Below are 12,262 nucleotides of genomic sequence, written 5' to 3'. Positions count from 1 at the left end.
TCAAGTTTAGGTTAATATATTAGTATTACCTTATTTCACAGACTGACTAAGATATATATGGTCCCATAAATTGTATCCATTTTATAACTCCCATAATCTCTCTTCCTCCCTCCACCGCTCCCACTTAACAGCAGGGAATGCTTATCAAATTTGCAGATGACACAAAATTGGGTGGGATAGCTAATACCCTGGAAGACAGAAACAAACTTCAAAGTGATCTTGATAGGCTGGAGTGCTGGGCTGAAAACAACAGAATGAAATTTAACAGGGATAAATGCCAAGTTCTACATCTAGGAAATAGAAACCAAATGCACAGTTACAAGATGGGGGATACTTGGCTCAGCAATACTACAAATGAGAAGGATCTTGGAATTGTTGTAGATCACAAGCTGAATATGAGCCAACAGTGCAATATGGCTGCAAGAAAGGCAAATGCTATTTTGGGCTACATTAGGGTGACCATATGAAAAGGAGGACAGGGCTCCTGTATCTTTAACAGTAATGTAGAAAAGGGAATTTCAGCAGGTGTCAATTGAAGAGGGTGAAATTCCCTCTTCATCACAACAGTTAAAGCTGCAGAAGCCCTGCCCTCTTTTGTATCTGGTCACTCTACTATAGTTAGTGTAGCTTTAACTGTTGTGATGAAAAGGGAATTTCACCCTCTTCAATTGACACCTACTGAAATTCCCTTTTCTACATTACTGTTAAAGATACAGGAGCCCTGTCCTCTTTTTCATATGGTCACCCTAGCTACATTAATAGAAGTATAGCTTCCAAATCATGTGAGGTACTGGTTCCTCTCTATTCGGCCCTGGTTAGGCCTGATCTAGAGTATTGCGTCCAGTTCTGGGCTCCACAATTCAAGAAGGATGCAGACAAGCTGGAGCGTGTTCAGAGGAGGGCAACCAGGATGATCAGGGGTCTGGAAACAAAGCCCTATGAAGAGAGACTGAAAGAACTGGGCATGTTTAGCCTGGAGAAGAGAAGATTGAGGGGAGACATGATAGCACTCTTCAGATACTTATAAGGTTGTCACACAGAGGAGGGCCAGGATCTCTTCTCGATCCTCCCAGAGTGCAGGACACGGAATAACGGGCTCAAGTTAAAGGAAGCCAGATTCCAGCTGGACATCAGGAAAAACTTCCTGACTATTAGAGCAGTATGACAATGGAATCAGTTACCTAGGGAGGTTGTGGGCTTTTCCACACTAGAGGCCTTCAAGAGGCAGCTGGACAACCATCTGTCAGGGATGCTTTAGGGTGGATTCCTGCATTGAGCAGGGGGTTGGACTCGATGGCCTTGTAGGCCCCTTCCAACTCTGCTATTCTATGAGTATATAAAAACCTAAAATGGAAGAGCTTGGAACGCTCTTCCAGAGCAACTACGTACCACGAGTTCCACTGTAGATTTTAAAACGCGTTTGAAAACTCATTTGTTTTCAATAGCTTTTGGTATTTTAGCTTGATTTACCGTTCTTATAACTATGATTATTCTCTTATTTCTGTTTTGTGAATCCCCTTCCCCCTTCATATGCTTTAATGTGATTTTAGGTTGTAAGCCTCTAGGCAGGGTATCGCTGTTTTATTTGTATATTTTGTACAGCACCAAGTACATTGTTGGTGCTATATAAATAAATTATCATCATCATCATCATCAAACAATTATTAGCCAAGGCAGGCAACCTCAGGCAGAAAGAGATGTGATATCTTCTCTGCCAATAGGATTGGCTACTACAGTGCACACTGGGGACTCCTCCCTAGATCTTTGGGTATGTCCATGGATAGATCAGCTAATCCATCACTAAGCTTCACAATGACTGGAAGACATTTTAATTTTCCCCTGACAAATCAACTGATTTACATATTACAACAGATTCTTAATTTTAAGATTAACAATAATTAGTTTATTTCTCAATAAAATGTACTAAACTCTTACATAACATAAAACTGTCAACATGCATATTCAAACCATATTTGGAAAGGTCATAATAAATAGTCATTTGTTACAATCCAATCTGAAACAAAATGCCTTAAAATCACACACAAAATTAAATATGTTGCCCCAATATATGTGAAACCTTGCATACTTTTGTTCATGCACTATGCATTGTGCAACCAGAACTCCACGCCACACTCCAGCATCCTCTGTGTCATTGCAACATTAGCTGTCCAAGGCTATGTCCCATTCAAAGCTAACAATGCAGCCACCACAGGTGTCAAAATAGCTGGGACTATACTAGTTCATCCTCTTGAAAGATATGTTGTAACAACTAGTTTTTACCTGGTGGGTTGTTGTGACCTAAACAGAGTCCCAGCCCAACCTATGACAAATACCACCATCACATTTTCCTCCCTCCCTCTCTCTCTCACACACACTTTCTTTAAACAAAAAACAAATATGGGGTATAATTGGTCTCATGCCATGGACTGAAATTAAAGATATATCCAGTTCTAAAGTATGATGGCGTTAGTACTGTAAGGCTTCCAAAGCTATATTGTAGATCAAACATGCAAAAGGGACATACTGAGCTGGTTCAGACATACAAGAAGGATTCCATCCTCAAAGGCAGCCTAGAAATAATTTTAGATAGATGATTTTCTGGCATTCTAAACCATAGATTTAACAGCTGGAAACAAGCATGGAGACCATATACTTCACCTTTGCCTTCTCCCTTTGTCAGCGCACTAATCCTAGCTAGCTCAAACTATACCTCCCAGTAAGTCTGGAAGAGAGAACTGTGGTTAAAAAGTCAGCTTATCAGTGAGAAACTTAAACTATGGTTTTAACTGTGTTCAATATGTCATGCATTCTACCTCAACCCATTTCTTATTGAACTATCAATTCCTTAACATTCGTCTGAACCATGGTTATATGACATTATTATTATTATTTATTTATTTATTTATATAGCACCATCAATGTACACTTCTCAATCAGAAGAATGAAGGATATATATTTCATCCCTGCCTATTTTATGATACATATGTGGCTACTGAGATAGCCAGAAATATAATGGCCCTGTTCAGATGCAACTTGGAGAAAGGTAGTTAGGCTAACCATGGTGTATGGTTAGCAGTAACCATACGGCGTGCACTTGCCATATGATCACAGACTCTGGTCCACAGCATGGTTACCTTAGCCACTCCCATCCTACAAAACTCCTCCAACTGCTCTGTCACACATTCCAGCGGCCTCTGCAGCTCAGACAACCGATGGCTGCCATTACAGGGCTGGCACTGCAGCAGCCATGGGCAGCCATTACAACAATGACGTTGTTTGGGGCAGCGGCTCAGCAAGCACGTAGCAAAACTGGGTCCATCCATCCCTACATGAGATCAGGAAGATCTTTGCTGCAGAGCTCTATGGTAGCACTTGGTTAGGAAGGAAAGGAACCTCTCGTGCAAGCACTGAGTCATTACTGACTCTTGGAGGGATGCCAGCTTTCACTGACGTTTTCTTGGCAGGCCTTATAGTGGGGTGGTTTGCCGTTGCCTTCCCCGGCCATTATTACCTTTCCCCCCAGCTAGCTGGGTACTCATTTTACCGGCTGAGTCGACCCGAGCTGGCTGCCTGAAACCAGCTTCCGCTGGGATTGAACTCAGGCCGTGGGGAGCGTTTTGGCTGCAGAAACTGCTGCTTTACCGCTCTGCCCCACACAAATGACACACTAAGAAATGGTTAAGTTTGCTAAGCCGTTTGCAGCATGTTGTTAGTGAGGGTGGTTAAACCATGGCTATGTAGCCACCATGGTTTGAAAAATCACCATTCAGACAACACACTAAGCCATCACGATTAGCTCAAAACACTAAACCATCATGGCTTAGCATGTTGTCTGAACAGGGCCATTATGGGTAAGCTAGAGAGAATCCAACATTTTCTTTAGTATAATGCATGATGTCACAAGTAATGAAAGGAAGGAAGGAATGGAAATGATTTTTCCTTTTTACAACATTTGAATAACTTCTTATCAAATGAAGCCAAAGTGCTAGCTTTCCACATTTATATGTATGCGGAGGATCAGGGAATATTCATGAGCAAACATGTCTAAATAATTCCCAGGTTACCATACTGGTCACAGTACTGGCAGCAGTAACAGCAATAAGGAAAACAGGTCTGAACACCACAGGGCTTTTGTCAGCTTCTGGTATCTTGCCATTGCTTTGGGCCTTTCTATGAGCTACTGATGCTATTCTATTCTTGCCTTGATGTGTATGTTCATTAGCGCCCACTCTCTTAGTTAAGAACAAAGTCTTAAGTCATGTTTTCATCTCCTTCCTGGGAACCTAATCCTCAGAACTACTCAGCCACACTATGATGAAGCATTCTGTCTAGTCAAACACCTGGCCCCTGGCCCAAATGTATTTAACAATAGCCCTGTATAAGACAAATAGCTTACCATAACACAAAACTATTCCAAGATATTATCACTTCAAACTGCAAGGAAGGGACTGCATGACTCCCTGCCCTTACCACACACACACACACACTCCTACACATAGAAATTGCCATGTAAGGGAGAGGGCAAGGGCATTATAACTCTTCTCCTGTTTGCTTTTTAACATTGGGAAGAATTCAATCTTGCAGCCCCTCACCTGTAGCCCAAAATGGTACACTAGGAGCAGTCTAGAATATGATAAACTGTTCATCTAAAAAGTCTCCAATTTGCACCAGTTCAACAGCCAGAAACTGGGTTTACCAAGCCCAACTAGATGAGACATCTACAAGACTCCACCACTTCAGAGCAGTGCAATTCTATGCACATCTACTGAAATGTAAGCCCCACTGGCCCCACTGAATTCAATGGGGCTTATTCCAAGGTTATAAGATTACAGCCTAAAAGTTCATTTGACCACACTTAGAATTACATTCCCACTGCCCCCTTCCTCCTGTGGGGTAATTCTTTTCTAAGATGGGCATGGAACCATTTCCCAGTAGCTTGGTGTCTAAATTTTCACAGAATTTCATTGTAAAGAAAAAAATGTCTAATACTAATTTGTATTTCCTAAACTAGCTGATGCTAAAAATAACACACAGGAAAAGGTTGTTGTCCAGTCATACAATTAGGCCTTTCATCTATTCTCATTCTGTGTGACCTTGGGCTCTTCTTTCAAGTTACGATATTCTTCTGTAATCACATGGTACTACATTGCTTTTACAGGAAGTTCATGTGTGGGGGAGGGGGCAAGGACTGAACTATTTCCAGTGCTTCCTTCTCTTACTCATTTGATGCAACATCCTAATTCCACACCAAACACATTACAAATTCTATAGAGCATTCCCACATTCTATTACTGGCTTGAGGAGTTGGTTATGTTAGTGAATACCGGGGATGGACGAATCAGCGTACTCATTGTACTTTCAGTCCATACTACTTTCCCACGTGTTCACCCACAAGTCCATGCATCCCATTTCCATATTCAACCATGATTTTTCTTAATCCATAAAACCATTCCATGTTAAATATTTAATGTGTATGTTTAAACATACTTTTTCTCAAATGATGCATTTTGATACGTTTTTGAGCTAAACTCTGATCACACTAGTCCTGAAAGTGCAGATCAAGTCAGTTTGTGTCAAAATTCACAAAGATCAAATTCCTCAATCACACCAGTGGAGAGAAGCTACATATTTTTATAGATGCTGACAATTATATGGCAGCATTCAGTGACTTGCTACAAAGCACCTAACCAAAAACTAGGCTGAGCAGTAAAGACAAATGAGAAGGGAAGGCATAAGTCCTAACAACTAATTAAAGCCATTTTTAGTCTTTAATAATTAGGATTTTAATACATTGCATTTCAATATATTTGCAAATTACCAACCTAAATATAGTTGTTTTGGGGTCAAAGCTAATAATGTGAAATGCATGAGTGCATTTCACATGTAAACAACAACAAAAAGCAGTTGGGAGAGGAGATGCAATCTGGACTGCAATGCACCCGTGCTGCTGTCCCAATGAAAATGCCCGTTCCAGACACCAGCTGCCATTCACATTGGGATGAAAGCTGCCAGGAGTCCCAAAAGATACTGAAACGCAAGGTAATTTACAGTTTAACAATACTACCCCTCACTCTTAGAAAGATAGGCTATCACTTATATTTTATTCCCCAACAATTTGGAAATATAAGTGATGCCTATTCTTTTAAGAGGAAGTGGTAACATTCTTGTGAAGTTGAAGAGTAACTTTGTGAAGAAAGCTTTAAACTCACTTAAATCCTGTGGCCTTATATAAAATGTGAGACGTGTCAGCATGCCAGATGGTATTTGCCAAATTACCCAACCGGGCACAGCTTGTTGTTTCATCCGAACCTGGTGGCATGGTTTGAGGAGAAAACAGCCCTCTAATAACCCATGGCCTTGGGAATGGAAGGACATAAAATGGGGGCAGGAGGACATTAAGAGTTTAACTGAAGATCCATGGAGAATTAGAGAATGACACTTTCCAAAACAACCAAGAATGCCAACTTCCTTGATAATCATGTATGGGTGTAAGAACATGACACAATGTGGCCAACATCATTCATAGTTCAGTCCTTGAAAGTCTGGAGACAGAGGGCATGTCTACACCAACCATTAAATCCGGGCTGGTCTTGTTTGGGTCCCTGTGTGTCCATATGACGCACAGGGAATCCTGGGCACAAGTGGAGACGACCACGGGCTTTCCGTGGGATATCAGGAACTGCAGAAAACCCGATGTTTCCTGCAGTCCCGGGAGCATCCCATGGATGGCAGGCAGTGTGACTGCTGCTCCTGTCTCTTCCTTTACTCCCCACGAGTAGTGGGGCTCTGAAAACAGGCAGAGAGCTGTATGGGGAGGCTCTGTGCCCATGAGGGGGGAGTGGGTTTGGGGGAATTCCCCTACTTTTCAGTGGAGCGCAATTGTGCTCTGTCTCCCCTAATTAAAAAAATGGTGGCTTCAACATCACTCTTCCCTTCCAGGATGTCGCACTGCCGTTTGGAAGCTGGGGGAGGATCGCAGAAGCAGGTAAGCCCGCGATTCTCCCCCCTCCATCTACACCCTTAGGTGTAGACATACCCAGAATGTGACCAACCCTTGAGTGTAGATTGACAGGAATATTTCACACATACTTCATTTTCTCCCACAGGATACCTTACCTGCAAAACTCTGAACAGCTCCCTGTAGGTTCATATAGCTCTTCCACCTCGTATGCATTAGTATCATGGTTTTCTACACTCCTAGAATTGTGCCACTCAAAACATGGGTTTTTATCAATGGATGCAAAAGGCAAGTTCTCATACTCTGGGATTTCTTCATAATGGCTCACATTTTCATATTCTGGTACATACTCATGAGTGAGAGAGTTCAAGTGCCCTTGAGATGTGAAGGTCTGTTCATCTAAAGACTTTGATCTTTGGCTGATTGTTTCATTTTGACCCCTGAGTCCTTGCTTTTCCTTTTGTGAGGATAGGCTGCCCATTTCTGTTGAATGTGCCTTTGAGGGTTTTTTCCCCCTTCCATTTATCATGCTGGTTGCATTTCGATTTTTGCCAGGTCCTTCTGCACTAGAAAAAGTAACAGTGGCATTATCTGTAGATTGGCTGCTCTTAGTCAAAAATTTCTGGAAGTCACTTTTCATTATGCAAACTGACAGTTTCATGTTTAAGAATTTCTTTAGTGGATTTTTCTTTGGGGGCTCTTTTGGCGGCTTGTGTATTCGCATAGTATCTACTGAAGACAAGGACTTGGCTCGAGGTTTTGTCACAACATTTGGAAGTTCAGAGTTTTTTGCATTCTTGGTGTTCTTTAAGGCTTCTGGGTTGCCTGAAAATGGAAGAATAGGATGAGGTAATTTCCAAACAGGTTTCTCCAAAAAAGACTTTGGATTATCACAGGATAGCGATGCACTTTGTTCTTTGGCTGACAAATGCCTTGTACGAGGCCCCTCCAAAGGAGCCCCTGAAAGTCTCTCTTCATTAGAAAGGTAAGCACTTTGCTCTATAAGTTCTGCTGATGCAGCCTTCTTCAATAGCCCAGCTGCAGGGATGCTATGCCGTTGAGGTTTTTTTGGAATGATTCTTGGAGAATTTTCACCTTTTAAGGAAGTGTCTTTATCCTCCTTCTTTTGTGCAGCATCATGAAGGCTTTCAAAGGCAGGCAAATGCTGATTGCATGATAATTTTAATTGCTTAGGCAAACTCATAGAAAGATTACTACATCGTATAAAGCCAGTCTCTTTGTCATTAGCAGCCAACATTCTGGTATCTTCCATTATATTACCAGTAGGATTTATTGAGTTAAGGACCAAAGAACTTTCTGCGTGGTAAGAGCTTTCATGTGGAACCTCAGGCAAGAGGTGATGTGGAATCAGTTCTTTGGAATCAGCAGATTCGTCTGACAGATGCATTTTTCCAGCAACGTATGAAGCAATCTCAGATTTATCAACTGCCTGTATATGTTCTTCATTTTTATAGGAAACACTTTGAACAAGAACATTAACTTTTGCAGTTTTTTTAACAACACACTCAGAAAACCCAGCAGAACCACAGTCTGAAGCTACTAGCTCTTTCATTCCTTCTCCTGGCATATCTATGCCATCTTGGCGGACTAGACAAGGAGCGCGTAACTTTCTTGGTTTGGGAATTGGGAGACATTTATTTAATGGAGTAGTGCCTATATCCAATGAAGACAAAGGTTCACCGCCCCCTTTTGTTTTGGTGCCTGTATACAAATCACCAGTATCCACTTTTTCCAAAGCTGCTGGGTCAAGTAAGCAGAAGCAACTGTCAATGTTTTCAGTCAAAAGAGGAGCTTCTGGCATTTCAGACTTAACACCAGCTATCTTCACATGTTTGTCTGGGTTGTCCATAACTTCTTCAAAATTGGATGAAGGCAGAAGGTCTGTAAATTCTATTTTGATGTCACTGTTAGAACTACTACTGTTATCTTTTTCAACTTTACTCAAAGGCTTCTGCCTCAAACAGCTGTTACTTGGAAAAACACTTTGTGTTAGAACATCTTTGAGTTTTTCCTCCAAAATACTAGCCTTCAAGATGACCCTATTTTTATTCATATTTTTTTCGTTATGGTTATCAAGTATCATCCTAGGTTTCAGTGATGATGATGGCTGTTCACCTATATCAATATTCTCTAGGTTTTCTAACTGTTCAAATATGCTTGAGTTTTTGCATGTGTTCTCTCCACTCCCAAATTTATGAATGCATTCAAAATTGCATGAACACACCGATATGATATAAGCAGTATTGTCTCTTGGGGCTGCATTTGTGTAATTCATATGAACCAAGTACTCAGATGTGTCTCCTTCACGTTCTTCTAAACTCTTAGAACTTTTACTTAAAGATGGTGGTGCACTTTTAACCTCAGGAACAGATGAGCACTTGGGAACCTTTGGTTTTGGTGCTATTGCTGGTTTTGTTTTCTTTGTGGGTTGTAAAATATCTGCAAGAACAACATCTGGTTTAGGTGCCACAGGAGGTGGCACTACTTTGTGTGCTACCACAAATTTTGGTTTTGGGGCCACCGGTGGCTTCTTAATCTCTAGAAGGGAGTGGAAAGAGAGAGAGAAAAAATAAAATATTAGGTTGGGTATGATGATTCTATGCAGAACACAGGAATGTAAGACTATACATATTTTAAAATATTGCTATGTTTACAGAGGATAAGGCTATCAATGGCTACTAGTCATGATGGCTATATATTACTTCCAGTATCAGAGTGAGTATGTCTCCCAGTACCAGGTGCTGGGGAATACGAGTGGGAGGGTGCTATTGAACTCCTGTTCTGCTTGTGGGCTTCCCATGGGCATATGACTAACCACCGTGGGAAAATAATGCTAAACTAGATAGGCCTTTGGTCTGATCCAGCACAAGTCCTCTTTTCTCATTTTTATTTTCTATCAATTTTCATCACTATTTATATCAAAGGTTGAGATTCAAGAAAAGAGAGAGGCTTATCTGTAAACTCATCTGCCACTCTCTGTCCTGCAATCCTTCCCTCAGGGCAGCTAATGGCATATAGCCTGGGTGGGTGGGTGAATGCGTGTCCAGCTGGGGCAGTGACTGGGATTTTCTTTTGCTTGCCTCATTCCCTCTTGCCTACGTTGCCTCTCACCCTCACCCCTTCTGGTTACTGGTCCAGTGCACCCAATAGGCAGGCAGTTAACAAGCCACAGTGGCTTGTTAACTATGCTGTGTATGCCAGGAGAATTTGTATAATTACTTTCGGTAGCACAGCTTTCGCAATGTGCGAAGCTGGACAGGGTGGCTTGCTGCCATGGGTAACAAGCCAGCCATAACCCTACAACAGCCCGTGGGTTCTGGGTAGCTTATTAACTATGGTTGATTAACTGCCTACTGATCATGTGAACCCAATCTGACTTAACTGACTCACTATGTTTCAAGATCAGCTTGAATGTACCATCCCTTGATAGTACAAACCTCCTAAAATCCTTTCCCCCTTCTTCACTGTTAAGCTCACGCCAAACCTCTCTTTTTCTTTCCCATCAGCATTAATGACTCCAGTTTAGTTACTCCACACTTCTGCTTCACATTCATCAGCCTTTTTTTAACCCAAATGAAGCACATGTCTGCAGCCTGATTTAGCTACTGTCTTGACTGCACATATTTATGAAGAAAATTGTATCATCTAATGTCCCCAAATTGACATCTGTATATTTGAAATTCTTGTTAGCTGAATCTACCCCTCTCCTCAAATGTTTTTCCCCCAGCCAAGGTCACTGAGATCCACTTGTTTTCTTAAAACAATTGTTCATCACAAAATAATCCTCCACAGAAAAAAGTAACTTCAGAACACTCAAAAAATAACATTAAACCTTGTGGCCAACAACACAGTTCTGATAGCCACTGCAATTCCATAAAATTCCAGGGCCAAAAGGAAAAAAAATCAGATGACAAGGGTCTTCTTTGTGGCTGCACCCAAACTGTGGAACTCTGTTGCTCAGAAAGTTTGGATAGATCCTTCTCTCTTGAGATTCTATCATCTGGCCAGGTTGTTTTCATTCCCCTGGCATTTGGCCTGTCAGGTTCAACTTTAATAGACAGATGCCCTATTTAATATTTTTTATCAGTTGCTCCAGTCTTTGTTCTTTATGGTCTTGTTGTATTATCGTGTATTACTTATTAATTTACTTCATTATTTTATTAAAAATATTTTTAGACTGCCCTTCATCCTCTCAGATAACAGGGTGGTGTACAATGGACATGAGTAAATGAGCCACACCAAGATAAAAAAAAAATACAGTATGATTTGTGTGGATGTTTTTAAAGTATTGTGAATGGAACAGAAAGGAGGGTTATGTATTTTTAAAATCAACTGTGTTAAATCAGATGGGCTCCATAGCAAGAACCTTCAACAGGTTGTATGTATATACTTGTTTCTTGTTTTCTCAGCAGCAACTACAAGTAGTTCTGTTTTATGGGTGCCACGTTTACCTATAGCAGACGATAAAATACAAACGTACCTAAATCCATTAACTCTGTCACATCTTAATTATTATTATTATTTATTTATATAGCACCATCAATGTACATGGTGCTGTACAGATAACACAATAAATAGCAGGACCCTGCCGCGTAGGCTTACAATCTAATAAGTTGTAGTAAACAATAAAGAGGGAAGGAGAATGCGAACAGGCACAGGGAAGTGTAAACAGGCACCGGGTAGGGTGAAGCTAAACAGTATAGAGTCAGAACAAACTCAATATTTGAAGGCTATAGGGAAAAGAAAAGTTTTTAGCTGAGTTTTAAAAGCAGTGATTGAGTTGGTAGTTCTCAAGTGTTCTGGAAGAGCGTTCCAGGCGTAAGGGACAGCAGAAGAAAAAGGACGAAGCCGAGTAAGGGAAGTGGAAGTCCTTGGGCAGGCGAGAAGCTTGCTTAAGGAGATTCAGGGCCTTGCTAGACCCAGCCGGATAAGCCGGCAGGGAGGCGGGGCGACGGCGCGCTAACTTTAGCGCGCGCCACCCCGCCTCCTAGACGGCCGACGCGCAGGGACTACAGAAGCCGTGCAGCGTCGGCCATTTTTTTTTTAGTGTTAAAGGGGCCACGTGTGCCCCGAAGACTCGGACAAGGTAAGTGGTTTTTTTTTTAAAAAAAAAAATCCTTCCCTCGCCCCCATCCTGTCCTCGGCTCTCCGGCTTTCCCCCCACCCTGTGCCATCCCCGGCTCTCCTTCCCTCGCCCCTCCGTGCCATCCCTGGCTCTCCTTCCTTCGCCCCTCCGTGCCATCCCCGGCTCTCCTTCCTTCGCCCCTCCGTGCCATCCCCAGC

At 41.8% G+C, this 12,262-nt stretch overlaps 1 protein-coding gene across 1 annotated transcript in view; it reads right to left on the bottom strand.

The window, feature by feature from the left end:
- Positions 1-12,262, bottom strand: part of FGD6 (FYVE, RhoGEF and PH domain containing 6) — a 63,500-nt gene that overhangs the window by 39,433 nt on the left and 11,805 nt on the right. Inside the window, exon 2 of the mRNA XM_063133757.1 lies at positions 7,117-9,517. Coding sequence (XP_062989827.1) covers positions 7,117-9,517 — 2,401 coding nt within the window. The remainder of the gene's footprint in view (positions 1-7,116; positions 9,518-12,262) is intronic.

The sequence above is a fragment of the Elgaria multicarinata genome, chromosome 9, assembly GCF_023053635.1.
Source record: "Elgaria multicarinata webbii isolate HBS135686 ecotype San Diego chromosome 9, rElgMul1.1.pri, whole genome shotgun sequence".
Taxonomy (NCBI): Eukaryota; Metazoa; Chordata; class Lepidosauria; order Squamata; family Anguidae; genus Elgaria; species Elgaria multicarinata.
The sequence above is the reverse complement of the archived record's forward strand: the minus strand, read 5'-3'. Positions and strand labels throughout refer to the sequence as shown.